We start from the raw sequence: 27,744 nt of genomic DNA, 5'->3' as shown, positions 1-27,744 counted from the left end.
ATGTCGCAGAAGGGGGACAGGCTCCTATCCCAAAAGGGGGAGAGGCTCCTGTCCTTGTCCCAGCAGGAGGAGAGGCTCCAGTCCCTGACCCAGCAGGGGGAGAGGCTCCTGTCCCTGACCCAGCAGGGGGAGAGGCTCCTGTCCCTGACCCAGCAGGGGGAGAGGCTCCTGTCCCTGAACCAGCAGCGGGAGAGGCTCCTGTCCCTGAACCAGCAGTGGGAGAGGCTCCTGTCCCTGTCCCAGCAGAGGGAGAGGCTGCTTTCCTTGTCCAAGCAGGGGGTGAAGCTCCTGTGCCAAGAGGGGGACAGGCTTCTGTCCCTGTCCCAGCAGCAGGTGCGGCTCCTGTCCCAGCAGGGTGAGAGCCTCCTGTCCCTGTCCCAGCAGGGGGAGAGGCTCCTGTCCATGTCCCAGCAGAGGGAGAGGCACCTGTCCCTGTCCCAGCAGAGGGAGAGGCTCCTATCCCTTTCCCAGCAGAGGGAGAGGCTGCTGTCCAGTTCCCAGCAGAGGGAGAGGCTCCTATCCCTTTCCCAGCAGAGGGAGAGGCTGCTGTCCCTTTCCCAGCAGAGGGAGAGGCTGCTGTCCCTGTCCCAGCAGGGGGAGAGGCTCATGTCCTTGTCCCAGCAGGAGGAGAGGCTTCAGTCCCAGTCCCAGTAGGGGGAGATGCTCCTGTCCCAACAGGGGGAGAGGCCCTTGTCCCTGTCCCAGCAGGGGGAGATGCTCCTGTCCATGTCCCAGCAAGGGGAGATGCTCCTGTCCATGTCCCAGCAGGGGGAGATGATCCTGTCCATGTCCCAGCAGGGGGAGAGGCTTCTGTCCATGTCCCAGCAGGGGGAGAGGCTCCTGTCCATGTCCCAGCAGGGGGAGAGGCTCCTGTCCATGTCCCAGCAGGGGGAGAGGCTCCTGTCCCTGTCCCAGCAGAGGGAGAGGCTCCTGTCCCAACAGGGGGAGAGGCCCTTGTCCCTGTCCCAGCAGGGGGAGAGGCTCCTGTCCATGTCCCAGCAGGGGGAGATGCTCCTGTCCATGTCCCAGCAGGGGGAGATGCTCCTGTCCCTGTCCCAGCAGAGGGAGAGGCTGCTTTCCTTGTCCAAGCAGGGGGGTCAAGCTCCTGTGCCAAGAGGGGGACAGGCTTCTGTCCCTGTCCCAGCAGCAGGTGCGGCTCCTGTCCCAGCAGGGTGAGAGGCTCCTGTCCATGTCCCAGCAGAGAGAGAGGCACCTGTCCCTGTCCCAGCAGAGGGAGAGGCTCCTGTCCCTTTCCCAGCAGAGGGAGAGGCTGCTGTCCCTGTCCCAGCAGGGGGAGAGGCTCATGTCCTTGTCCCAGCAGGAGGAGAGGCTTCAGTCCCCGTTCCAGCAGGGGGTGAGGCTCCTGTCCCAGCAGCGGGAGGAGACCCCTGTCCGTGTCCCAGCAGGGGAGAGGCTCAAGTCCCTGTACAAGCAAGGGGTGAGGCTCCTGTCTCAGCACTTGGAGTGACTACTGTCCCTGTCCCAGCAGGCGGAGTGGCTCCTGTCCCTGTCCCAGCAGGGTGGAGAGGCTACTCTCCCTGACCCAGCAGGGTGGAGAGGCTACTCTCCCTGTCCCAGCAGGGGGAGAGGCTCCCGTACCTTTCACAGCAGGGGGAGAGGCTACTGTCCATTTCCCAGCAGAAGGAGAGGATCCTGTCATTGTCCCAGCAGAGGGAGAGTCTCCTGTCCCAGCAGAGGGAGAGGCCCCTGTCACAGTCCCAGCAGAGGGAGAGGCTCCTGTCCCAGTCCCAGCAGAGGGAGAGGCTCCTGTCCCAGTCCCAGCAGGGGGTGAAGCTCCTGTCCATGTCCCAGCAGAGGGAGAGCCTGCTGTCCCTGTCCCAGCAGAGGGAGAGGCTGCTTTCCTTGTCCAAGCAGGGGGTGAAGCTCCTGTGCCAAGAGGGGGACAGGCTTCTGTCCCTGTCCCAGCAGCAGGTGCGGCTCCTGTCCCAGCAGGGTGAGAACCTCCTGTCCCTGTCCCAGCAGGAGGAGAGGCTCCTGTCCCTGCCCCAGCAGAGGGAGAGGCACCTGTCCCTATCCCAGCAGAGGGAGAGGCTCCTGTCCCTTTCCCAGCAGGGGGAGAGGCTCCTGTCCATGTCCCAGCAGGGGGAGAGGCTCCTGTCCATGTCCCAGCAGGGGGAGAGGCTCCTGTCCATGTCCCAGCAGGGGAGAGGCTCCTGTCCATGTCCCAGCAGGGGGAGAGGCTCCTGTCCATGTCCCAACAGGGGGAGAGGCTACTGTCCCTGTCCCAGCAGGGGGAGAGGCTCCTGTCCATCTCCCAGCAGGGGGAGATGCTCCTGTCCATGTCCCAGCAGGGGGAGATGCTCCTGTCCATGTCCCAGCAGGGGGAGAGGCTCCTGTCCATGTCCCAGCAGGGGGAGAGGCTCCTGTCCATGTCCCAGCAGAGGGAGAGGCTCCTGTCCATGTCCCAGCAGAGGGAGAGGCTTCTGTCCCTGTCCCAGCAGGGGGAGAGGCTCCTGTCCTAGCAGGGGGAGTGACTCCTGTCCCAGCAGCCGGAGAGGCTCCTGTCCCTGTCCCAGTTGGGGAAGAGGCTCCTGTCACTGTCGCAGCAGGGGGAGAGCTTCCAATCCCTGTCACAGCAGGGGAGAGGCTCTTGTCCCTGCAGGGGGAGTGACTGCTAACCCTGTCCCAGCAGGGGGAGAGGCATCTTTCACTGTCCCAGCAGGGTAAGAGGCACCTGTCCCAGCAGGGGGTGCAGCTCCTGTACCATCATGGGGAGAGGCTCCTGTCCCAGCAGGGGGAGAGGCACCTGTCCCTGTCCCAGCAGGGGAGGGACTCAAGTCCCTGAGCCAGCAGGGGGTGAGGCTCCTGTCCCAGCAGTGGGAGTGACTCCTGTCCTTGTCCCAGCAGAGGGAGAGGCTCCTGTCCCAGCAGGTGGAGTGACTACTGTCCCGATCCCAGCAGGGCGGGAGGCTACTGTCCCTGTCCCAACAGGGCGGGAGGCACCTGTCTCAGCAGGACGAGAGGCTCCTTTCCTTATCCCAGCAGAGAGAGAGGCTCTTGTCCCTATCCCATCAGGGGGAAAGGCTCCTGTCCATGTCCCAGCAGGGGGAGAGGCTCCTGTCCATGTCCCAGCAGGGGGAGAGGCTCCTGTCCCAACAGGGGGAGAGGCCCGTCCCTTTCCCAGCAGGGGGAGAGGCTCCTGTCCATCTCCCAGCAGGGGGAGATGCTCCTGTCCATGTACCAGCAGGGGGAGATGCTCCTGTCCATGTCCCAGCAGGGGGAGAGGCTCCTGTCCCTGTCCCAGTAGGGGAAGAGGCTCCTGTCACTGTCGCAGCAGGGGGAGAGCTTCCAATCCCTGACACAGCAGGGGAGAGGCTCCTGTCCCTGTCCCAGCAGGGGGAGAGGCTCATGTCCCAGCAGCCGGAGAGGCTCCTGTCCCTGGCCCAGTAGGGGGAGATGCTCCTGTCCATGTCCCAGCAGGGGGAGAGGCTCCTGTCCATGTCCCAGCAGGGGGAGAGGCTCCTGTCCATGTCCCAGCAGAGGGAGAGGCTCCTGTCCCTGTCCCAGCAGGGGGAGAGGCTCCTGTCCTAGCAGGAGGAGTGACTCCTGTCCCAGCAGCCGGAGAGGCTCCTGTCCCTGTCCCAAGGGGAAGAGGCTCCTGTCACTGTCGCAGCAGGGGGAGAGCTTCCAATCCCTGTCACAGCAGGAGAGAGGCTCTTGTCTCTGCAGGGGGAGTGACTGCTAACCCTGTCCCAGCAGGGGGAGAGGCATCTTTCACTGTCCCAGCAGGGTAAGAGGCACCTGTCCCAGCAGGGGGTGCAGCTCCTGTACCATCATGGGGAGAGGCTCCTGTCCCAGCAGGGGGAGAGGCACCTGTCCCTGTCCCAGCAGGGGAGGGACTCAAGTCCCTGAGCCAGCAGGGGGTGAGGCTCCTGTCCCAGCAGTGGGAGTGACTCCTGTCCTTGTCCCAGCAGAGGGAGAGGCTCCTGTCCCAGCAGGTGGAGTGACTACTGTCCCGATCCCAGCAGGGCGGGAGGCTACTGTCCCTGTCCCAGCAGGGCGGGAGGCACCTGTCTCAGCAGGACGAGAGGCTCCTTTCCTTATCCCAGCAGAGAGAGAGGCTCTTGTCCCTATCCCATCAGGGGGAGAGGCTCCTGTCCATGTCCCAGCAGGGGGAGAGACTCCTGTCCATGTCCCAGCAGGGGGAGAGGCTCCTGTCCCAACAGGGGGAGAGGCCCGTCCCTGTCCCAGCAGGGGGAGAGGCTCCTGTCCATCTCCCAGCAGGGGGAGATGCTCCTGTCCATGTCCCAGCAGGGGGAGATGCTCCTGTCCATGTCCCAGCAGGGGGAGAGGTTCCTGTCCCTGTCCCAGTAGGGGAAGAGGCTCCTGTCACTGTCGCAGCAGGGGGAGAGCTTCCAATCCCTGACACAGCAGGGGAGAGGCTCCTGTCCCTGTCCCAGCAGGGGGAGAGGCTCCTGTCCCAGCAGCCGGAGAGGCTCCTGTCCCTGGCCCAGTAGGGGGAGATGCTCCTGTCCATGTCCCAGCAGGGGGAGAAGCTCCTGTCCATGTCCCAGCAGGGGGAGAGGCTCCTGTCCATGTCCCAGCAGAGGGAGAGGCTCCTGTCCATGTCCCAGCAGAGGGAGAGGCTCCTGTCCCTGTCCCAGCAGGGGGAGTGACTCCTGTCCCAGCAGCCGGAGAGGCTCCTGTCCCTGTCCCAGTAGGGGAAGAGGCTCCTGTCACTGTCGTAGCAGGGGGAGAGCTTCCAATCCCTGTCACAGCAGGGGAGAGGCTCTTGTCCCAGCAGGGGGAGTGACTGCTAACCCTGTCCCAGCAGGGGGAGAGGCATCTTTCACTGTCCCAGCAGGGTAAGAGGCACCTGTCCCAGCAGGGGGTGCAGCTCCTGTACCATCATGGGGAGAGGCTCCTGTCCCAGCAGGGGGAGAGGCGCCTATCCCTGTCCCAGCAGGGGAGGGACTCAAGTCCCTGTGCCAGCAGGTGGTGAGGCTCCTGTTCCAGCAGTGGGAGTGACTCCTGTCCTTGTCCCAGCAGAGAGAGAGGCTCCTGTCCCAGCAGGTGGAGTGACTACTGTCCCGATCCCAGCAGGGCAGGAGGCTACTGTCCCTGTCCCAGCAGGGCGGGAGGCACCTGTCTCAGCAGGGCGAGAGGCTCCTTTCCTTATATCAGCAGAGAGAGAGGCTCTTGTCCCTATCCCAGCAGGGGGAGAGGCTCCTGTCCAAGCAGGGGAAGAGGCTCCTGTCCCAGCAGGGGAAGAGACTCGTCTCTGTCCCAGAAGAGGGAGACACTCCTGTCCCAGCAGAGGGAGACGCTCCTGTGCCTGTCCCAGCAGAGGGGGAGGCTCCTGTCCCAGCAGAGGGTGAGGCTCATTTCCCCGAACCAGCAGGGGGAGAGGCTCCTGTCCCTGTCCCACCAGAGGGAGAGGCCACTGTCCCTGTCCCAGCAGGGGGACGGGTGCCTGTCCCTGTCCCAGCAGAGGGAGAGGCTCATGTCTCTGACCCAGCAGGGGAGAGGCTCATGTCGCAGCAGGGGGAGTGACTCCTGTCCCTGTCCCAGCAGGGGGAGAGGCTCCTGTCCCAGCAGGGGGAGAGGCTCCCATCACTGTCCCGGCAAGGGGAGAGGCTCCTGTCGCATCAGGGGGAGTGACTCCTGTCCCTGTCCCAGCAGGGGGAGTGGCTCCTTTTCCTGCAGGGGGAGAGGCTCCGACCCATGTCCCAGCAGGGGGAGAGGCTCCAGTCCCTGTCCCAGCAGAGAGAGGGGCTCTTGTCCCTATCCCAGCAGAGGGAGAGCCTGATTTTCCAGCAGGGGGAGAGGCTTCTGACCCTGTCCCAGCAGGGGGAGAGGCTCCTGTCCCTTTCCCAGCAGGGAGAGAGGCTCCTGTCCCTGTCCCAGAAGGGGAAGTGGCTCCTGTCCCAACAGGGGGAGAGGCCCTTGTCCCTGTCCCAGCAGGGGGAGAAGCTCCTGTCCATGTCCCAGCAGGGGGAGATGCTCCTGTCCATGTCCCAGCAGGAGGAGAGGCTCCAGTCCCTGTCCCAGCAGGGGGAGAGGCTCCTGCCCTGTCCCAGCAGGGGGAGAGGCTCCTGTATCTGTCCCAGAAGGGGGACAGGCTCCTATCCCAAAAGGGGGAGAGGCTCCTGGCACAGCAGGGGGAGTGACTCCTGTCCTTGTCCCAGCAGGAGGAGAGGCACCAGTCACTGTCCCAGCAGGGGGAGAGGCTCCTGCCCTGTCCCAGCAGGGGGACAGGCTCCTGTCCCAACAGGGGGAGAGGCCCTTGTCCCTGTCCCAGCAGGGGAAGAGGCTCCTGTCTCAGTAGGGGGAGTGACTGCTGTCCCTGTCCCAGCAGGGGGAGAGGCACCTTCACTGTCCCAGCAGGGGGAGAGGCGCCTGTCCCTGCAGGGGGTGCGGCTCCTGTCCCATCATGGGGAGAGGCTCCTGTCCCAGCAGGGGGAGTGACTGCTGTCCCTGTCCCAGCAGGGGGAGAGGCACCTTCACTGTCCCAGCAGGGGGAGAGGCGCCTGTCCCAGCAGGGGGAAAGGCTCCTGTCCCTGTCCCAGCAGGGGAGGGGCTCACGTCCCTGTCCCAGCAGGGGGTGAGGCTTCTGTCCCAGCAGGGGGAGTGACTCCTGTCCCTGTCCCAGCAGGGTGAGAGGCTCCTGTCCCAGCAGGTGGAATGGCTGCTGTCCCTATCCCAGCAGGGGGAGAGGCTACTCTCCGTCCCAGCAGAGGGAGAGGCTCCTGTCCTAGTCCCAGCAGAGGGAGAGGCACCTGTCCCAGTCCCAGCAGGGGGAGAGGCTCCTGTCCATGTCCCAGCAGGGGGAGAGGCTCCTGTCCCTGTCCCAGCAGAGGGAGAGACTCCTGTCCCAGCAGAGGCAGAGTCCCCTGTCCCAGCAGGGGAAGAAGCTCCTGGCCCTGTCCCAGCAGAGGGAGAGGCTCCTGTCCCAGCAGAGGAAGCGGCTCATGTCCCCGACCCAGCAGGGGGAGAGGCTCCTGTCCATGTGGCCACTGTCCCTTTCCCAGCAGGGGGACGGGCTCCTGTCCCTGTCCCAGCAGGGGGTGAGGCCCCTGTCCCTGTCCCAGCAGGGGAGAGGCTCATGTCCCTGTACAAGCAAGGGGTGAGGCTCCTGTCTCAGCACTTGGAGTGACTCCTGTCCCTGTCCCAGCAGGCGGAGTGGCTCCTGTCCCTGTCACAGCAGGGTGGAGAGGCTACTCTCCCTGTCACAGCAGGGTGGAGAGGCTACTCTCCCTGTCCCAGCAGGGTGGTGAGGCTCCTCTCCTTGTCCCAGCAGGGGGTGAGGTTTCAGTCCCTGTCCTAGCAGGGGGAGAGACACCTGCCCCTATTCCAGCAGGGGGAGAGGCTCCTCTCCCTGTCCTAGCAGGGGGAGAGACACCTGCCCCTATTCCAGCAGGGGGAGAGGCTCATGTCCCTGTTCCAGCAGGGGGAGAGTCTCCCTGTTACTGTCCCAGCAGGGGGACAGGCTCCTATCCCAAAAGGGGGAGAGGCTCCTGGCACAGCAGGGGGAGTGACTCCTGTCCTTGTCCCAGCAGGAGGAGAGGCTCAACAGTCCCCGTCCCAGCAGGGGGAGAGGCTCCTGTCCCTCTCCCATCACGGGGTGAGGCTCCTGTCCCAGCAGGGGGAGTGATTCCTGTCCTAGCAGCCGGAGAGGCTCCTGTCCCTGTCCCAGCAGGGGGGAGTGGCTCCTGTCCCTGTCCCAGCAGAGGGAGAGGCACCTGTCCCAGCAGGGGGAGTGGCTCCTGTCCCAGCAGAGGGAGCGGCTCATGTCCCTGACCCAGCAGGGGGAGAGGCTCCTGCCCCTGTCCCACCAGAGGAAGTGGCCACTGTCCCTTTCCCAGCAGGGGAGAGGCTCATGTCCCTGTACAAGCAAGGGGTGAGGCTTCTGTCTCAGCACTTGGAGTGACTCCTGTCCCTGTCCCAGCAGGCGGAGTGGCTCCTGTCCCTGTCACAGCAGGGTGGAGAGGCTACTCTCCCTGTCCCAGCAGGGTGGAGAGGCTCCTGTCCATGTCCCAGCAGAGGGTGAGGCTACTGTCCATGTCCCAGCAGAGGGTGAGGCTCCTATCCCAGCAGGGGGAGAGGCTCCTCTCCTTGTCCCAGCAGAGGGAGAGGCTCCTGTCCCAGCAGGGGGTGAGGTTTCAGTCCCTGTCCTAGCAGGGGGAGAACCTGCCCCTATTCCAGCAGGGGGAGAGGCTCCTCTCCCTGTCCTAGCAGGGGGAAGAGACACCTGCCCCTATTCCAGCAGGGGGAGAGGCTCATGTCCCTGTTCCAGCAGGGGGAGAGTCTCCCTGTTACTGTCCCAGCAGGGGGAAAGGCTCCTGTCCCTATCCCAGCAAAGGGAGAGGCTCCTGTCACTGTCCCAGAAGGGGGACAGGCTCCTATCCCAAAAGGGGGAGAGGCTCCTGGCACAGCAGGGGGAGTGACTCCTGTCCTTGTCCCAGCAGAGGGAGAGGCTCCTGTCCCAGCAGGTGGAGTGACTACTGTCCCGATCCCAGCAGGGCGGGAGGCTACTGTCCCTGTCCCAGCAGGGCGGAAGGCACATGTCTCAGCAGGACGAGAGGCTCCTTTCCTTATCCCAGCAGAGAGAGAGGCTCTTGTCCCTATCCCATCAGGGGGAGAGGCTCCTGTCCATGTCCCAGCAGGGGGAGAGGCTCCTGTCCATGTCCCAGCAGGGGGAGAATCTCCTGTCCCAACAGGGGGAGAGGCCCTTGCCCCTGTCCCAGCAGGGGGAGAGGCTCCTGTCCATCTCCCAGCAGGGGGAGATGCTCCTGTCCCCATCCCAGTAGGGGGAGAGGCTCCTGTCCCTGTCCCAGCAGGGGGAGATGCTCCTGTCCCTGTCCCAGCAGAGGGAGAGGCTTCTGTCCCTGACCCAGCAGGGGGTGGAGCTCCTGTCCCAGGAGGGGGACAGGCTCCTGTCCCCTTCCCAGCCGAAGGTGAGGCTCCTGTCCCAGCAGGGGAAGAGGCTCCTGTCCCAGCAGGGGAAGAGGCTCCTGTCCCAGCAGGGGAAAAGGCTCCTGTCCCAGCAGAGGGAGAGGCTCCTGTCCGTGTCCCAGCAGAGGGAGAGGCTCCTGTCCCTGTCCCAGCAGGGGGAGAGGCTCCTGTCCCAGCAGGGTAAATGGCTCCTGTCCCAGCAGGGGAAGAGGCTCCTGTCCCAGCAGGGGAAGAGGCTCCTGTCCCTCTCCCAACAGAGGGAGAGGCACCTGTCCCAGCAGAGGGAGAGGCTCATGTACCCGACCCAGCAGGGGGAGAGGCTCCTGTCCCTGTCCCACCAGAGGGATTGGCCACTGTCCTTGTCCCAGCAGGGGGACGGGCTCCTGTCCCTGTCCCAGCAGGGGGTGAGGCTCCTGTCCCAGCAGGGGGAGGAGGCCCCTGTCCGTGTCCCAGCAGGGGAAGGCTCAAGTCCCTGTACAAGCAAGGGGTGAGGCTCCTGTCTCAGCACGTGGAGTGACTCCTGTCCCTGTCCCAGCAGGCGGAGTGGCTCCTGTCCCTGTCCCAGCAGGGTGGAGAGGCTACTCTCCCTGTCCCAGCAGGGTGGAGAGGCTACTCTCCCTGTCCCAGCAGAGGGAGAGGCTCCCATACCTGTCACAGCAGGGGGAGAGGCTACTGTCCATTTCCCAGCAGAGGGAGAGGATCCTGTCATTGTCCCAGCAGAGGGAGAGTCTCCTGTCCCAGCAGAGGGAGAGGCCCCTGTCCCAGTCCCAGCAGAGGGAGAGGCTCCTGTCCCAGTCCCAGCAGGGGGTGAAGCTCCTGTCCATGTACCAGCAGAGGGAGAGCCTCCTGTCCCTGTCCCATCAGAGGGAGAGGCTGCTTTCCTTGTCCAAGCAGAGGGTGAAGCTCCTGTGCCAAGAGGGGGACAGGCTTCTGTCCCTGTCCCAGCAGCAGGTGCGGCTCCTGTCCCAGCAGGGGGAGAGGCTCCTGTCCATGTCCCAGCAGAGAGAGAGGCACCTGTCCCTGTCCCAGCAGAGGGAGAGGCTCCTGTCCCTTTCCCAGCAGAGGGAGAGGCTGCTGTCCCTGTCCCAGCAGGGGGAGAGGCTCATGTCCTTGTCCCAGCAGGAGGAGAGGCTTCAGTCCCCGTTCCAGCAGGGGGTGAGGCTCCTGTCCCAGCAGCGGGAGGAGACCCCTGTCCGTGTCCCAGCAGGGGAGAGGCTCAAGTCCCTGTACAAGCAAGGGGTGAGGCTCCTGTCTCAGCACTTGGAGTGACTACTGTCCCTGTCCCAGCAGGCGGAGTGGCTCCTGTCCCTGTCCCAGCAGGGTGGAGAGGCTACTCTCCCTGACCCAGCAGGGTGGAGAGGCTACTCTCCCTGTCCCAGCAGGGGGAAGAGGCTCCCGTACCTTTCACAGCAGGGGGAGAGGCTACTGTCCATTTCCCAGCAGAAGGAGAGGATCCTGTCATTGTCCCAGCAGAGGGAGAGTCTCCTGTCCCAGCAGAGGGAGAGGCCCCTGTCGCAGTCCCAGCAGAGGGAGAGGCTCCTGTCCCAGTCCCAGCAGAGGGAGAGGCTCCTGTCCCAGTCCCAGCAGGGGGTGAAGCTCCTGTCCATGTCCCAGCAGAGGGAGAGCCTGCTGTCCCTGTCCCAGCAGAGGGAGAGGCTGCTTTCCTTGTCCAAGCAGGGGGTGAAGCTCCTGTGCCAAGAGGGGGACAGGCTTCTGTCCCTGTCCCAGCAGCAGGTGCGGCTCCTGTCCCAGCAGGGTGAGAACCTCCTGTCCCTGTCCCAGCAGGAGGAGAGGCTCCTGTCCCTGCCCCAGCAGAGGGAGAGGCACCTGTCCCTATCCCAGCAGAGGGAGAGGCTCCTGTCCCTTTCCCAGCAGGGGGAGAGGCTCCTGTCCATGTCCCAGCAGGGGGAGAGGCTCCTGTCCATGTCCCAGCAGGGGGAGAGGCTCCTGTCCATGTCCCAGCAGGGGAGAGGCTCCTGTCCATGTCCCAGCAGGGGGAGAGGCTCCTGTCCATGTCCCAACAGGGGGAGAGGCTACTGTCCCTGTCCCAGCAGGGGGAGAGGCTCCTGTCCATCTCCCAGCAGGGGGAGATGCTCCTGTCCATGTCCCAGCAGGGGGAGATGCTCCTGTCCATGTCCCAGCAGGGGGAGAGGCTCCTGTCCATGTCCCAGCAGGGGGAGAGGCTCCTGTCCATGTCCCAGCAGAGGGAGAGGCTCCTGTCCATGTCCCAGCAGAGGGAGAGGCTTCTGTCCCTGTCCCAGCAGGGGGAGAGGCTCCTGTCCTAGCAGGGGGAGTGACTCCTGTCCCAGCAGCCGGAGAGGCTCCTGTCCCTGTCCCAGTTGGGGAAGAGGCTCCTGTCACTGTCGCAGCAGGGGGAGAGCTTCCAATCCCTGTCACAGCAGGGGAGAGGCTCTTGTCCCTGCAGGGGGAGTGACTGCTAACCCTGTCCCAGCAGGGGGAGAGGCATCTTTCACTGTCCCAGCAGGGTAAGAGGCACCTGTCCCAGCAGGGGGTGCAGCTCCTGTACCATCAGGGGGAGAGGCACCTGTCCCTGTCCCAGCAGAGGGAGAGGCTCCTGTCCCAGCAGGTGGAGTGACTACTGTCCCGATCCCAGCAGGGCGGGAGGCTACTGTCCCTGTCCCAACAGGGCGGGAGGCACCTGTCTCAGCAGGACGAGAGGCTCCTTTCCTTATCCCAGCAGAGAGAGAGGCTCTTGTCCCTATCCCATCAGGGGGAAAGGCTCCTGTCCATGTCCCAGCAGGGGGAGAGGCTCCTGTCCATGTCCCAGCAGGGGGAGAGGCTCCTGTCCCAACAGGGGGAGAGGCCCGTCCCTGTCCCAGCAGGGGGAGAGGCTCCTGTCCATCTCCCAGCAGGGGGAGATGCTCCTGTCCATGTACCAGCAGGGGGAGATGCTCCTGTCCATGTCCCAGCAGGGGGAGAGGCTCCTGTCCCTGTCCCAGTAGGGGAAGAGGCTCCTGTCACTGTCGCAGCAGGGGGAGAGCTTCCAATCCCTGACACAGCAGGGGAGAGGCTCCTGTCCCTGTCCCAGCAGGGGGAGAGGCTCATGTCCCAGCAGCCGGAGAGGCTCCTGTCCCTGGCCCAGTAGGGGGAGATGCTCCTGTCCATGTCCCAGCAGGGGGAGAGGCTCCTGTCCATGTCCCAGCAGGGGGAGAGGCTCCTGTCCATGTCCCAGCAGTGGGAGAGGCTCCTGTCCATGTCCCAGCAGGGGGAGAGGCTCCTGTCCTAGCAGGAGGAGTGACTCCTGTCCCAGCAGCCGGAGAGGCTCCTGTCCCTGTCCCAAGGGGAAGAGGCTCCTGTCACTGTCGCAGCAGGGGGAGAGCTTCCAATCCCTGTCACAGCAGGAGAGAGGCTCTTGTCTCTGCAGGGGGAGTGACTGCTAACCCTGTCCCAGCAGGGGGAGAGGCATCTTTCACTGTCCCAGCAGGGTAAGAGGCACCTGTCCCAGCAGGGGGTGCAGCTCCTGTACCATCATGGGGAGAGGCTCCTGTCCCAGCAGGGGGAGAGGCACCTGTCCCTGTCCCAGCAGGGGAGGGACTCAAGTCCCTGAGCCAGCAGGGGGTGAGGCTCCTGTCCCAGCAGTGGGAGTGACTCCTGTCCTTGTCCCAGCAGAGGGAGAGGCTCCTGTCCCAGCAGGTGGAGTGACTACTGTCCCGATCCCAGCAGGGCGGGAGGCTACTGTCCCTGTCCCAGCAGGGCGGGAGGCACCTGTCTCAGCAGGACGAGAGGCTCCTTTCCTTATCCCAGCAGAGAGAGAGGCTCTTGTCCCTATCCCATCAGGGGGAGAGGCTCCTGTCCATGTCCCAGCAGGGGGAGAGACTCCTGTCCATGTCCCAGCAGGGGGAGAGGCTCCTGTCCCAACAGGGGGAGAGGCCCGTCCCTGTCCCAGCAGGGGGAGAGGCTCCTGTCCATCTCCCAGCAGGGGGAGATGCTCCTGTCCATGTCCCAGCAGGGGGAGATGCTCCTGTCCATGTCCCAGCAGGGGGAGAGGCTCCTGTCCCTGTCCCAGTAGGGGAAGAGGCTCCTGTCACTGTCGCAGCAGGGGGAGAGCTTCCAATCCCTGACACAGCAGGGGAGAGGCTCCTGTCCCTGTCCCAGCAGGGGGAGAGGCTCCTGTCCCAGCAGCCGGAGAGGCTCCTGTTCCTGTCCCTGGCCCAGTAGGGGGAGATGCTCCTGTCCATGTCCCAGCAGGGGGAGAAGCTCCTGTCCATGTCCCAGCAGGGGGAGAGGCTCCTGTCCATGTCCCAGCAGAGGGAGAGGCTCCTGTCCATGTCCCAGCAGAGGGAGAGGCTCCTGTCCCTGTCCCAGCAGGGGGAGTGACTCCTGTCCCAGCAGCCGGAGAGGCTCCTGTCCCTGTCCCAGTAGGGGAAGAGGCTCCTGTCACTGTCGTAGCAGGGGGAGAGCTTCCAATCCCTGTCACAGCAGGGGAGAGGCTCTTGTCCCAGCAGGGGGAGTGACTGCTAACCCTGTCCCAGCAGGGGGAGAGGCATCTTTCACTGTCCCAGCAGGGTAAGAGGCACCTGTCCCAGCAGGGGGTGCAGCTCCTGTACCATCATGGGGAGAGGCTCCTGTCCCAGCAGGGGGAGAGGCGCCTATCCCTGTCCCAGCAGGGGAGGGACTCAAGTCCCTGTGCCAGCAGGTGGTGAGGCTCCTGTTCCAGCAGTGGGAGTGACTCCTGTCCTTGTCCCAGCAGAGAGAGAGGCTCCTGTCCCAGCAGGTGGAGTGACTACTGTCCCGATCCCAGCAGGGCAGGAGGCTACTGTCCCTGTCCCAGCAGGGCGGGAGGCACCTGTCTCAGCAGGGCGAGAGGCTCCTTTCCTTATATCAGCAGAGAGAGAGGCTCTTGTCCCTATCCCAGCAGGGGGAGAGGCTCCTGTCCAAGCAGGGGAAGAGGCTCCTGTCCCAGCAGGGGAAGAGACTCGTCTTTGTCCCAGAAGAGGGAGACACACCTGTCCCAGCAGAGGGAGACGCTCCTGTGCCTGTCCCAGCAGAGGGGGAGGCTCCTGTCCCAGCAGAGGGTGAGGCTCATTTCCCCGAACCAGCAGGGGGAGAGGCTCCTGTCCCTGTCCCACCAGAGGGAGAGGCCACTGTCCCTGTCCCAGCAGGGGGACGGGTGCCTGTCCCTGTCCCAGCAGAGGGAGAGGCTCATGTCTCTGACCCAGCAGGGGAGAGGCTCATGTCGCAGCAGGGGGAGTGACTCCTGTCCCTGTCCCAGCAGGGGGAGAGGCTCCTGTCCCAGCAGGGGGAGAGGCTCCCATCACTGTCCCGGCAAGGGGAGAGGCTCCTGTCGCATCAGGGGGAGTGACTCCTGTCCCTGTCCCAGCAGGGGGAGTGGCTCCTTTTCCTGCAGGGGGAGAGGCTCCGACCCATGTCCCAGCAGGGGGAGAGGCTCCAGTCCCTGTCCCAGCAGAGAGAGGGGCTCTTGTCCCTATCCCAGCAGAGGGAGAGCCTGATTTTCCAGCAGGGGGAGAGGCTTCTGACCCTGTCCCAGCAGGGGGAGAGGCTCCTGTCCCTTTCCCAGCAGGGAGAGAGGCTCCTGTCCCTGTCCCAGAAGGGGAAGTGGCTCCTGTCCCAACAGGGGGAGAGGCCCTTGTCCCTGTCCCAGCAGGGGGAGAAGCTCCTGTCCATGTCCCAGCAGGGGGAGATGCTCCTGTCCATGTCCCAGCAGGAGGAGAGGCTCCAGTCCCTGTCCCAGCAGGGGGAGAGGCTCCTGCCCTGTCCCAGCAGGGGGAGAGGCTCCTGTATCTGTCCCAGAAGGGGGACAGGCTCCTATCCCAAAAGGGGGAGAGGCTCCTGGCACAGCAGGGGGAGTGACTCCTGTCCTTGTCCCAGCAGGAGGAGAGGCACCAGTCACTGTCCCAGCAGGGGGAGAGGCTCCTGCCCTGTCCCAGCAGGGGGACAGGCTCCTGTCCCAACAGGGGGAGAGGCCCTTGTCCCTGTCCCAGCAGGGGAAGAGGCTCCTGTCTCAGTAGGGGGAGTGACTGCTGTCCCTGTCCCAGCAGGGGGAGAGGCACTTTCACTGTCCCAGCAGGGGGAGAGGCGCCTGTCCCTGCAGGGGGTGCGGCTCCTGTCCCATCATGGGGAGAGGCTCCTGTCCCAGCAGGGGGAGTGACTGCTGTCCCTGTCCCAGCAGGGGGAGAGGCACCTTCACTGTCCCAGCAGGGGGAGAGGCGCCTGTCCCAGCAGGGGGAAAGGCTCCTGTCCCTGTCCCAGCAGGGGAGGGGCTCACGTCCCTGTCCCAGCAGGGGGTGAGGCTTCTGTCCCAGCAGGGGGAGTGACTCCTGTCCCTGTCCCAGCAGGGTGAGAGGCTCCTGTCCCAGCAGGTGGAATGGCTGCTGTCCCTATCCCAGCAGGGGGAGAGGCTACTCTCCGTCCCAGCAGAGGGAGAGGCTCCTGTCCCAGTCCCAGCAGAGGGAGAGGCACCTGTCCCAGTCCCAGCAGGGGGAGAGGCTCCTGTCCATGTCCCAGCAGGGGGAGAGGCTCCTGTCCCTGTCCCAGCAGAGGGAGAGACTCCTGTCCCAGCAGAGGCAGAGGCCCCTGTCCCAGCAGGGGAAGAAGCTCCTGGCCCTGTCCCAGCAGAGGGAGAGGCTCCTGTCCCAGCAGAGGAAGCGGCTCATGTCCCCGACCCAGCAGGGGGAGAGGCTCCTGTCCATGTGGCCACTGTCCCTTTCCCAGCAGGGGGACGGGCTCCTGTCCCTGTCCCAGCAGGGGGTGAGGCCCCTGTCCCTGTCCCAGCAGGGGAGAGGCTCATGTCCCTGTACAAGCAAGGGGTGAGGCTCCTGTCTCAGCACTTGGAGTGACTCCTGTCCCTGTCCCAGCAGGCGGAGTGGCTCCTGTCCCTGTCACAGCAGGGTGGAGAGGCTACTCTCCCTGTCCCAGCAGGGTGGAGAGGCTCCTGTCCATGTCCCAGCAGAGGGTGAGGCTCCTGTCCATGTCCCAGCAGAGGGTGAGGCTCCTATCCCAGCAGGGGGAGAGGCTACTCTCCTTGTCCCAGCAGGGGGTGAGGTTTCAGTCCCTGTCCTAGCAGGGGGAGAGACACCTGCCCCTATTCCAGCAGGGGGAGAGGCTCCTCTCCCTGTCCTAGCAGGGGGAGAGACACCTGCCCCTATTCCAGCAGGGGGAGAGGCTCATGTCCCTGTTCCAGCAGGGGGAGAGTCTCCCTGTTACTGTCCCAGCAGGGGGAGAGGCTCCTGTCCCTATCCCAGCAAAGGGAGAGGCTCCTGTCACTGTCCCAGTAGGGGGACAGGCTCCTATCCCAAAAGGGGGAGAGGCTCCTGGCACAGCAGGGGGAGTGACTCCTGTCCTTGTCCCAGCAGGAGGAGAGGCTCAACAGTCCCCGTCCCAGCAGAGGGAGAGGCTCCTGTCCCTCTCCCATCACGGGGTGAGACTCCTGTCCCAGCAGGGGGAGTGATTCCTGTCCTAGCAGCCGGAGAGGCTCCTGTCCCTGTCCCAGCAGGGGGGAGTGGCTCCTGTCCCTGTCCCAGCAGAGGGAGAGGCACCTGTCCCAGCAGGGGGAGTGGCTCCTGTCCCAGCAGAGGGAGCGGCTCATGTCCCTGACCCAGCAGGGGGAGAGGCTCCTGCCCCTGTCCCACCAGAGGAAGTGGCCACTGTCCCTTTCCCAGCAGGGGAGAGGCTCATGTCCCTGTACAAGCAAGGGGTGAGGCTTCTGTCTCAGCACTTGGAGTGACTCCTGTCCCTGTCCCAGCAGGCGGAGTGGCTCCTGTCCCTGTCCCAGCAGGGTGGAGAAGCTACTCTCCCTGTCCCAGCAGGGTGGAGAGGCTCCTGTCCATGTCCCAGCAGAGGGTGAGGCTACTGTCCATGTCCCAGCAGAGGGTGAGGCTCCTATCCCAGCAGGGGGAGAGGCTCCTCTCCTTGTCCCAGCAGAGGGAGAGGCTCCTGTCCCAGCAGGGGGTGAGGTTTCAGTCCCTGTCCTAGCAGGGGGAGAGACACCTGCCCCTATTCCAGCAGGGGGAGAGGCTCCTCTCCCTGTCCTAGCAGGGGGAAGAGACACCTGCCCCTATTCCAGCAGGGGGAGAGGCTCATGTCCCTGTTCCAGCAGGGGGAGAGGCTCCCTGTTACTGTCCCAGCAGGGGGAAAGGCTCCTGTCCCTATCCCAGCAAAGGGAGAGGCTCCTGTCACTGTCCCAGAAGGGGGACAGGCTCCTATCCCAAAAGGGGGAGAGGCTCCTGGCACAGCAGGGGGAGTGACTCCTGTCCTTGTCCCAGCAGGAGGAGAGGCTCCAGTCCCCGTCCCAGCAGGGGGAGAGGCTCCTGTCCCTCTCCCATCACGGGGTGAGGCTCCTGTCCCAGCAGGGGGAGTGATTCCTGTCCTAGCAGCCGGAGAGGCTCCTGTCCCTGTCCCAGCAGGGGGCAGAGGCTCCTGTCCCTGTCCCAGCAGAGGGAGAGGCACCTGTCCCTGTCCCTGTCGCAGCAGGGGGAGAGGCTCCTGTCCCTGTCCCAGCAGGGGGAGAGGCTCCCTGTTACTGTTCCAGCAGGGGGAGAGGCTCCTATCCCTATCCCAGCAGAGGGAGAGGCTCCTGTCACTGTCTCAGAAGTGGGACAGGCTCCTATCCCAAAAGGGGGAGAGGCTCCTGGCACAGCAGGGGGAGTGGCTCCTGTCCCAGCAGCCGGAGAGGCTCCTGTCCCTGTCCCAGCAGGGGAAGAGGCTCCTGTCACTGTCGCAGCAGAGAGAGAGCTTCCAATCCCTGTCCCAGCAGGGGAGAGTCTCCAGTCGCAGCAGGGGGAGTGACTGCTGTCCCTGTCCCAGCAGGGGGAGAGGCATCTTTCACTGTCCCAGCAGGAGAAGAGGCGCCTGTCCCAGCAGAGGGTGCAGCTCCTGTCACATCATGGGGAGAGGCTCCTGTCCCAGCAGGGGGAGACGCTCCTGTCCACGTCCCAGCAGGGGAGGGGCTAATATCCCTGTCCCAGCAGTGGGAGAGGCGACTGTCCCTGTCCCTGTCCCAGCAGAGGGAGAGACTCCTGTCCCTGCCCCAGCAGGGGGAGAGGCTCCTGTCCCAGCAGGGGGAGTGGCTGCTGTCCCAATCCCAGCAGGGTGAGAGGCTATTCTCCCTGTCCCAGCAGTGGGAGAGGCTCCTGTTCCTGTCTCAGCAGTGGGAGAGGCGACTGTCCCTGTCCCAGCAGAGGGAGAGGCTCCTGTCCCTGTCCCAGCAGTGGGAGAGGCGACTGTCCCTGTCCCAGCAGTGGGAGAGGCGACTGTCCCTGTCCCAGCAGAGGGAGAGGCTCCTGTCCCTGTCCCAGCAGGGGAGAGTCTCCAGTCGCAGCAGGGGGAGTGACTGCTGTCCCTGTCCCAGCAGGGGGAGAGGCATCTTTCACTGTCCCAGCAGGGGAAGAGGCACCTGTCCCAGCAGGGGGTGCAGCTCCTGTCACATCATGGGGAAAGGCTCCTGTCCCAGCAGGGGGAGATGCTCCTGTCCACGTCCCAGCAGGGGAGGGGCTAATATCCCTGTCCCAGCAGTGGGAGAGGCGACTGTCCCTGTCCCAGCAGAGGGAGAGACTCCTGTCCCTGCCCCAGCAGGGGGAGAGGCTCCTGTCCCAGCAGGGGGAGTGGCTGCTGTCCCAATCCCAGCAGGGTGAGAGGCTATTCTCCCTGTCCCAGCAGTGGGAGAGGCTCCTGTTCCTGTCCCAGCAGTGGGAGAGGCGACTGTCCCTGTCCCAGCAGAGGGAGAGGCTCCTGTCCCTGTCCCAGCAGTGGGAGAGTTTTCAATCCCTGTCCCAGCAGTGGGAGAGGCTCCATTCCCTGTCCAAGCATGGGGAGAGGCTCCTGTGCCTGTCCCAGCAGGGGGAGAGGCTCCTGTCCCTGTCCCAGCAGGGGGTGAAGCTCCTGTCCCAGGAGGGGGACAGGCTCCTGTCCCTGTCCCTGTCCCAGCCGAAGGTGAGGCTCCTGTCCCAGCATGGGAAGAGGCTCCTGTCCCAGCAGGGGACGAGGCTCCTGGATCAGCAGGGGACGAGGCTCCTGGATCAGCAGGGGACGAGGCTCCTGTCCCGGCAGGGGACGAGGCTCCTGTCCCAGCAGAGGAAGAGTCTCCTGTCCCAGCAGAGGAAGAGTTTCCTGTCCCAGCAGGGGAAGAGGCTCCTGTCCCAGCAGGGGAAGAGGCTCCTGTCCCAGCAGAGGGAGAGGCTCATGTACCCACCAGAAGGATTGGCCACTGTACTTGTCCCAGAAGGGGGACGGGCTCCTGTCCCTGTCCCAGCAGAGGGTGAGGCTCCTGTCCTAGCAGGGGGAGGAGGCCCCTGTCCCTGCAGGGGCGAGGCTCATGTCCCTGTACAAGCAAGGGGTGAGGCTCCTGTCTCAGCACTTGGAGTGACTCCAGTCCCTGTCCCAGTAGGCAGAGTGGCTCCTGTCCCTGTCCCAGCAGGGTGGAGAGGCTACTCTCCCTGTCCCAGCAGGATGGAGAGGGTCCTGTTCCTGTCCCAGCAGGGAGAGAGGCTACTGTCAATTTCCCAGCAGAGGGAGAGGCTCCTGTCACTGTCCCAGCAAGGGTAGACACACCTGTCTCTGTCCCAGCATTGGAAGAGGCTCCTGTCTCTGTCCCAGAACAGGGACAGGCTCCTATCCCAAAAGGGGGAGAGGCTACTGGCACAGCAGGGGGAGTGACTTCTGTTCTTGTCCCAGCAGGAGGAGAGGCTCCAGTCCCTATCCCAGCAGGGGGAGAGGCTCCTGTCCCTGTCCCAGCAGGTGGTGAGGCTCCTGTCCCTCTCCCAGCAGGGGGTGAGGCTCCTGTCCCTGTCCCCGTCCCAGCAGGGGGAGAGGCCACTGTCCCTGTCCCAGCAGGAGGAGAGGCTCATGTGCCTGTCCCATCACGGGGTGAGGCTCCTGTCACTGTCCCAGCAGGGGGAGAGGCTCCTGTCCCTGTCCCAGCAGGAGGTGAAGCTCCAGTCCCTGTCCCAGCAGGGGGAGAGGCTCCTGCCCTGTCCCAGCAGGGGGAGAGGCTCCTGTATCTGTCCCAGAAGGGGGACAGGCTCCTATCCCAAAAGGGGGAGAGGCTCCTGGCACAGCAGGGGGAGTGACTCCTGTCCTTGTCCCAGCAGGAGGAGAGGCTCCAGTCACGATCCCAGCAGGGGGAGAGGCTCCTGCCCTGTCCCAGCAGTGGAAAGGCTCTTGTCGCAACAGGGGGAGAGGCCTTTGTCCCAGTCTCAGCAGGGGAAGAGGCTCCTGTCTCAGCAGGAGGAGTGACTGCTGTCCCTGTCCCAGCAGGGGAGAGGCACCTTCACTGTCCCAGCAGGGGGAGAGGCGCCTGTCCCAGCAGGGGGTGCGGCTCCTGTCCCATCATGGGGAGAGGCTCCCCAGCAGGGGGAGTGACTGCTGTCCCTGTCCCAGCAGGGGGAGAGGCACCTTCACTGTCCCAGCAGGGGGAGAGGCGCCTGTCCCAGCAGGGGGAGAGGCTCCTGTCCCTGTCCCAGCAGGGGAGGGGCTCACGTCCCTGTCCCAGCAGAAGGTGATGCTCCTGTCCCAGCAGGGGAAGAGGCACCTGTCCCAGCAGGCGAAGAGGCTCCTATCTGTGTCCCAGCAGAGGGAGAGGCTCCTGTCCCAGCAGAGGGAGACGCTCCTGTCCCTGTCACAGCAGGGGGAGAGGCTCCTGACCCAGCAGGGGTAGAGGCTCCTGTCTGTGTCCCAGCAGAGGGAGAGGCTCCTGTCCCTGTCCCAGCAGGGAGAGAGGCTCCTGTCCCAGCAGGGGAAGAGGCTCCTGTCTGTGTCCCAGCAGGGTGAGAGCCTCCTGTTCCTGTCCCAGCAGGGGGAGAGGCTCCTGTCCCTGCCCCAGCAGAGGGAGAGGCACCTGTCCCTATCCCAGCAGAGGGAGAGGCTCCTGTCCCTTTCCCAGCAGAGGGAGAGGCTGCTGTCCATGTCCCAGCAGGGGGAGAGGCTCATGTCCTTGTCCCAGCAGGAGGAGAGGCTTCAGTCCCCGTCCCAGTAGGGGGAGAGGCTCCTGTCCCTGTCCCAGCAGGGGGAGAGGCTCCTGTCCATGTCCCAGCAGGGGGAGATGCTCCTGTCCATGTCCCAGCAGGGGGAGATGCTCCTGTCCATGTCCCAGCAGGGGGAGAGGCTCCTGTCCATGTCCCAGCAGGGGGAGAGGCTCCTGTCCATGTCCCAGCAGGGGGAGAGGCTCCTGTCCATGTCCCAGCAGGGGGAGAGGCTCCTGTCCCAACAGGGGGAGAGGCCCGTCCCTGTCCCAGCAGGGGGAGAGGCTCCTGTCCATCTCCCAGCAGGGGGAGATGCTCCTGTCCATGTCCCAGCAGGGGGAGATGCTCCTGTCCATGTCCCAGCAGGGGGAGAGGCTCCTGTCCATGTCCCAGCAGGGGGAGAGGCTCCTGTCCATGTCCCAGCAGAGGGAGAGGCTCCTGTCCATGTCCCAGCAGAGGGAGAGGCTCCTGTCCCTGTCCCAGCAGGGGGAGAGGCTCCTGTCCTAGCAGGGGGAGTGACTCCTGTCCCAGCAGCCGGAGAGGCTCCTGTCCCTGTCCCAGTAGGGGAAGAGGCTCCTGTCACTGTCGCAGCAGGGGGAGAGCTTCCAATCCCTGTCACAGCAGGGGAGAGGCTCTTGTCCCTGCAGGGGGAGTGACTGCTAACCCTGTCCCAGCAGGGGGAGAGGCATATTCCACTGTCCCAGCAGGGTAAGAGGCACCTGTCCCAGCAGGGGGTGCAGCTCCTGTACCATCATGGGGAGAGGCTCCTGTCCCAGCAGGGGGAGAGTCGCCTGTCCCTGTCCCAGCAGGGGAGGGACTCAAGTCCCTGTGCCAGCAGGGGGTGAGGCTCCTGTCCCAGCAGTGGGAGTGACTCCTGTCCTTGTCCCAGCAGAGGGAGAGTCTCCTGTCCCAGCAGGTGGAGTGACTACTGTCCCGATCCCAGCAGGGCGGGAGGCTACTGTCCCTGTCCCAGCAGGGCGGGAGGCACCTGTCTCAGCAGGGCGAGAGGCTCCTTTCCTTATCCCAGCAGAGAGAGAGGCTCCTGTCCAAGCAGGGGAAGAGGCTCCTGTCCCAGCAGGGGAAGAGACTCGTCTCTGTCCCAGAAGAGGGAGACACTCCTGTCCCAGCAGAGGGGGAGGCTCCTGTCCCAGCAGAGGGTGAGGCTCATTTCCCCGAACCAGCAGAGGGAGAGGCTCCTGTCCCTGTCCCACCAGTGGGAGAGGCCACTGTCCCTGTCCCAGCAGTGGGACGGGTGCCTGTCCCTGTCCCAGCAGAGGGAGAGACTCATGTCTCTGACCCAGCAGGGGAGAGGCTCATGTCGCAGCAGGGGGAGTGACTCCTGTCCCTGTCCCAGCAGGGGGAGTGGCTCCTTTTCCTGCAGGGGGAGAGGCTCCGACCCATGTCCCAGCAGGGGGAGAGGCTCCAGTCCCTGTCCCAGCAGAGAGGGGGGCTCTTGTCCCTATCCCAGCAGAGGGAGAGCCTGCTTTTCCAGCAGGGGGAGAGGCTTCTGACCCTCTCCCAGCAGAGGGAGAGGCTCCTGTCCCTTTCCCAGCAGGGAGAGAGGCTCCTGTCCCTGTCCCAGAAGGGGAAGAGGCTCCTTCCCCTGTCCCAGCAGGGGGAGAGGCTCCTGTCACTGTCCCAGCAAGGGTAGACACACCTGTCTCTGTCCCAGCATTGGAAGAGGCTCCTGTATCTGTCGCAGAAGGGGGACAGGCTCCTATCCCAAAAGGGGGAGAGGCTCCTGTCCTTGTCCCAGCAGGAGGAGAGGCTCCAGTCCCTGACCCAGCAGGGGGAGAGGCTCCAGTCCCTGACCCAGCAGGGGGAGAGGCTCCTGTCCCTGTCCCAGCAGGGGGAGAGGCTCCTGTCCCAGCAGGGGGAGAGGCTCCCATCACTGTCCCGGCAAGGGGAGAGGCTCCTGTCGCATCAGGGGGAGTGACTCCTGTCCCTGTCCCAGCAGGGGGAGTGGCTCCTTTTCCTGCAGGGGGAGAGGCTCCGACCCATGTCCCAGCAGGGGGAGAGGCTCCAGTCCCTGTCCCAGCAGAGAGAGGGGCTCTTGTCCCTATCCCAGCAGAGGGAGAGCCTGCTTTTCCAGCAGGGGGAGAGGCTTCTGACCCTGTCCCAGCAGGGGGAGAGGCTCCTGTCCCTTTCCCAGCAGGGAGAGAGGCTCCTCTCCCTGTCCCAGAAGGGGAAGAGGCTCCTTCCCCTGTCCCAGCAGGGGGAGAGGCTCCTGTCACTGTCCCAGCGAGGGTAGACACACCTGTCTCTGTCCCAGCATTGGAAGAGGCTCCTGTATCTGTCGCAGAAGGGGGACAGGCTCCTATCCCAAAAGGGGGAGAGGCTCCTGTCCTTGTCCCAGCAGGAGGAGAGGCTCCAGTCCCTGACCCAGCAGGGGGAGAGGCTCCTGTCCCTGACCCAGCAGGGGGAGAGGCTCCTGTCCCTGACCCAGCAGGGGGAGAGGCTCCTGTCCCTGACCCAGCAGGGGGAGAGGCTCCTGTCCCTGAACCAGCAGTGGGAGAGGCTCCTGTACCTGTCCCAGCAGAGGGAGAGGCTCCTGTCCCTGTCCCAGCAGAGGGAGAGGCTGCTTTCCTTGTCCAAGCAGGGGGTGAAGCTCCTGTGCCAAGAGGGGGACAGGCTTCTGTCCCTGTCCCAGCAGCAGGTGCGGCTCCTGTCCCAGCAGGGTGAGAGCCTCCTGTCCCTGTCCCAGCAGGGGGAGAGGCTCCTGTCCATGTCCCAGCAGAGGGAGAGGCACCTGTCCCTGTCCCAGCAGAGGGAGAGGCTCCTATCCCTTTCCCAGCAGAGGGAGAGGCTGCTGTCCCTTTCCCAGCAGAGGGAGAGGCTGCTGTCCCTGTCCCAGCAGGGGGAGAGGCTCATGTCCTTGTCACAGCAGGAGGAGAGGCTTCAGTCCCAGTCCCAGTAGGGGGAGAGGCTCCTGTCCCAACAGGGGGAGAGGCCCTTGTCCATGTCCCAGCAAGGGGAGATGCTCCTGTCCATGTCCCAGCAGGGGGAGATGATCCTGTCCATGTCCCAGCAGGGGGAGAGGCTTCTGTCCATGTCCCAGCAGGGGGAGAGGCTCCTGTCCATGTCCCAGCAGGGGGAGAGGCTCCTGTCCATGTCCCAGCAGGGGGAGAGGCTCCTGTCCCTGTCCCAGCAGAGGGAGAGGCTCCTGTCCCAACAGGGGGAGAGGCCCTTGTCCCTGTCCCAGCAGGGGGAGAGGCTCCTGTCCATGTCCCAGCAGGGGGAGATGCTCCTGTCCATGTCCCAGAAGGGGGAGAGACTGCTGTCCCTGTCCCAGCAGAGGGAGAGGCTGCTTTCCTTGTCCAAACAGGGGGGTGAAGCTCCTGTGACAAGAGTTGGACAGGCTTCTGTCCCTGTCCCAGCAGCAGGTGCGGCTCCTGTCCCAGCAGGGTGAGAGCCTCCTGTCCCTGTCCCAGCAGGGGGAGAGGCTCCTGTCCATGTCCCAGCAGAGGGAGAGGCACCTGTCCCTGTCCCAGCAGAGGGAGAGGCTCCCGTCCCTTTCCCATCAGAGGGAGAGTCTGCTGTCCCTGTCCCAGCAGGGGGAGAGGCTCATGTCCTTGTCCCAGCAGGAGGAGAGGCTTCAGTCCCCGTCCCAGTAGGGGGAGAGGCTCCTGTCCCTGTCCCAGCAGGGGGAGAGGCTCCTGTCCCAACAGGGGGAGAGGCCCTTGTCCCTGTCCCAGCAGGGGGAGAGGCTCCTGTCCATGTCCCAGCAGGGGGAGATGCTCCTGTCCATGTCCCAGCAGGGAGAGATGCTCCTGTCCATGTCCCAGCAGGGGGAGAGGCTTCTGTCCATGTCCCAGCAGGGGGAGAGGCTCCTGTCCATGTCCCAGCAGGGGGAGAGGCTCCTGTCCATGTCCCAGCAGGGGGAGAGGCTCCTGTCCCAACAGGGGGAGAGGCCCTTGCCCCTGTCCCAGCAGGGGGAGAGGCTCCTGTCCATCTCCCAGCAGGGGGAGATGCTCCTGTCCTTGTCCCAGTAGGGGGAGAGGCTCCTGTCCCTGTCACAGCAGGGGGAGATGCTCCTGTCCCTGTCCCAGCAGAGGGAGAGGCTTCTGTCCCTGACCCAGCAGGGGGTGACGCTCCTGTCCCCTTCCCAGCCGAAGGTGAGGCTCCTGTCCCAGCAGGGGAAGAGGCTCCTGTCCCAGCAGGGGAAGAGGCTCCTGTCCCAGCAGGGGAAAAGGCTCCTGTTCCAGCAGAGGGAGAGGCTCCTGTCCGTGTCCCAGCAGAGGGAGAGGCTCCTGTCCCTGTCCCAGCAGGGGGAGAGGCTCCTGTCCCAGCAGGGTAAATGGCTCCTGTCCCAGCAGGGGAAGAGGCTCCTGTCCCAGCAGGGGAAGAGGCTCCTGTCCCTCTCCCAGCAGAGGGAGAGGCTCCTGTCCCAGCAGAGGGTGAGGCTCCTGTCCCAGCAGAGGGAGAGGCTCATGTACCCGACCCAGCAGGGGGAGAGGCTCCTGTCCCTGTCCCACCAGAGGGATTGGCCACTGTCCTTGTCCCAGCAGGGGGACGGGCTCCTGTCCCTATCCCAGCAGGGGGTGAGGCTCCTGTCCCAGCAGGGGGAGGAGGCCCCTGTCCGTGTCCCAGCAGGGGAGAGGCTCAAGTCCCTGTACAAGCAAGGGGTGAGGCTCCTGTCTCAGCACGTGGAGTGACTCCTGTCCCTGTCCCAGCAGGCGGAGTGGCTCCTGTCCCTGTCCCAGCAGGGTGGAGAGGCTACTCTCCCTGTCCCAGCAGGGTGGAGAGGCTACTCTCCCTGTCCCAGCAGAGGGAGAGGCTCCCATACCTGTCACAGCAGAGGGAGAGGATCCTGTCATTGTCCCAGCAGAGGGAGAGTCTCCTGTCCCAGCAGAGGGAGAAGCCCCTGTCCCAGTCCCAGCAGAGGGAGAGGCTCCTGTCCCAGTCCCAGCAGGGGGTGAAGCTCCTGTCCATGTACCAGCAGAGGGAGAGCCTCCTGTCCCTGTCCCAGCAGAGGGAGAGGCTGCTTTCCTTGTCCAAGCAGAGGGTGAAGCTCCTGTGCCAAGAGGGGGACAGGCTTCTGTCCCTGTCCCAGCAGCAGGTGCGGCTCCTGTCCCAGCAGGGGGAGAGGCTCCTGTCCATGTCCCAGCAGAGAGAGAGGCACCTGTCCCTGTCCCAGCAGAGGGAGAGGCTGCTGTCCCTGTCCCAGCAGGGGGAGAGGCTCATGTCCTTGTCCCAGCAGGAGGAGAGGCTTCAGTCCCCGTTCCAGCAGGGGGTGAGGCTCCTGTCCCAGCAGCGGGAGGAGACCCCTGTCCGTGTCCCAGCAGGGGAGAGGCTCAAGTCCCTGTACAAGCAAGGGGTGAGGCTCCTGTCTCAGCACTTGGAGTGACTACTGTCCCTGTCCCAGCAGGCGGAGTGGCTCCTGTCCCTGTCCCAGCAGGGTGGAGAGGGTACTCTCCCTGTCCCAGCAAGGTGGAGAGGCTACTCTCCCTGTCCCAGCAGGGGGAGAGGCTCCCGTACCTGTCACAGCAGGGGGAGAGGCTCCTGTCCATGTCCCAGCAGGGGGAGAGGCTCCTGTCCATGTCCCAGCAGAGGGAGAGGCTCCTGTCCATGTCCCAGCAGAGGGAGAGGCTCCTGTCCCTGTCCCAGCAGGGGGAGAGGCTCCTGTCCTAGCAGGGGGAGTGACTCCTGTCCCAGCAGCCGGAGAGGCTCCTGTCCCTGTCCCAGTAGGGGAAGAGGCTCCTGTCACTGTCGCAGCAGGGGGAGAGCTTCCAATCCCTGTCACAGCAGGGGAGAGGCTCTTGTCCCTGCAGGGGGAGTGACTGCTAACCCTGTCCCAGCAGGGGGAGAGGCATCTTTCACTGTCCCAGCAGGGTAAGAGGCACCTGTCCCAGCAGGGGGTGCAGCTCCTGTACCATCATGGGGAGAGGCTCCTGTCCCAGCAGGGGGAGAGGCACCTGTCCCTGTCCCAGCAGGGGAATGACTCAAGTCCCTGAGCCAGCAGGGGGTGAGGCTCCTGTCCCAGCAGTGGGAGTGACTCCTGCCTTGTCCCAGCAGAGGGAGAGGCTCCTGTCCCAGCAGGTGGAGTGACTACTGTCCCGATCCCAGCAGGGCGGGAGGCTACTGTCCCTGTCCCAGCAGGGCGGAAGGCACATGTCTCAGCAGGACGAGAGGCTCCTTTCCTTATCCCAGCAGAGAGAGAGGCTCTTGTCCCTATCCCATCAGGGGGAGAGGCTCCTGTCCATGTCCCAGCAGGGGGAGAGGCTCCTGTCCATGTCCCAGCAGGGGGAGAGGCTCCTGTCCCAACAGGGGGAGAGGCCCGTCCCTGTCCCAGCAGGGGGAGAGGCTCCTGTCCATCTCCCAGCAGGGGGAGATGCTCCTGTCCATGTCCCAGCAGGGGGAGATGCTCCTGTCCATGTCCCAGCAGGGGGAGAGGCTCCTGTCCCTGTCCCAGTATGGGAAGAGGGTCCTGTCACTGTCGCAGCAGGGGGAGAGCTTCCAATCCCTGACACAGCAGGGGAGAGGCTCCTGTCCCTGTCCCAGCAGGGGGAGAGGCTCCTGTCCCAGCAGCCGGAGAGGCTCCTGTCCCTGGCCCAGTAGGGGGAGATGCTCCTGTCCATGTCCCAGCAGGGGGAGAAGCTCCTGTCCATGTCCCAGCAGGGGGAGAGGCTCCTGTCCATGTCCCAGCAGAGGGAGAGGCTCCTGTTCATGTCCCAGCAGAGGGAGAGGCTCCTGTCCCTGTCCCAGCAGGGGGAGTGACTCCTGTCCCAGCAGCCGGAGAGGCTTCTGTCCCTGTCCCAGTAGGGGAAGAGGCTCCTGTCACTGTCGCAGCAGGGGGAGAGCTTCCAATCCCTGTCACAGCAGGGGAGAGGCTCTTGTCCCTGCAGGGGGAGTGACTGCTAACCCTGTCCCAGCAGGGGGAGAGGCATCTTTC

General features: G+C 64.8%; 1 protein-coding gene across 1 annotated transcript; it reads left to right on the top strand.

Annotated features, from left to right (window-relative positions):
- On the top strand, positions 1-26,199 carry LOC139273921 (involucrin-like). Its single transcript, XM_070890993.1, has 4 exons — positions 1-355; positions 9,485-10,155; positions 18,553-19,101; positions 25,621-26,199. Exons 1-4 carry the CDS (start codon positions 1-3, stop codon positions 26,197-26,199), a joined length of 2,154 nt encoding a protein of 717 aa, XP_070747094.1.
- The last annotated feature ends 1,545 nt before the right edge of the window (positions 26,200-27,744 follow it).

Source organism: Pristiophorus japonicus, chromosome 9 (genome assembly GCF_044704955.1).
Source record: "Pristiophorus japonicus isolate sPriJap1 chromosome 9, sPriJap1.hap1, whole genome shotgun sequence".
Lineage (NCBI taxonomy): Eukaryota > Metazoa > Chordata > Chondrichthyes > Pristiophoridae > Pristiophorus > Pristiophorus japonicus.
The sequence above is the reverse complement of the archived record's forward strand: the minus strand, read 5'-3'. Positions and strand labels throughout refer to the sequence as shown.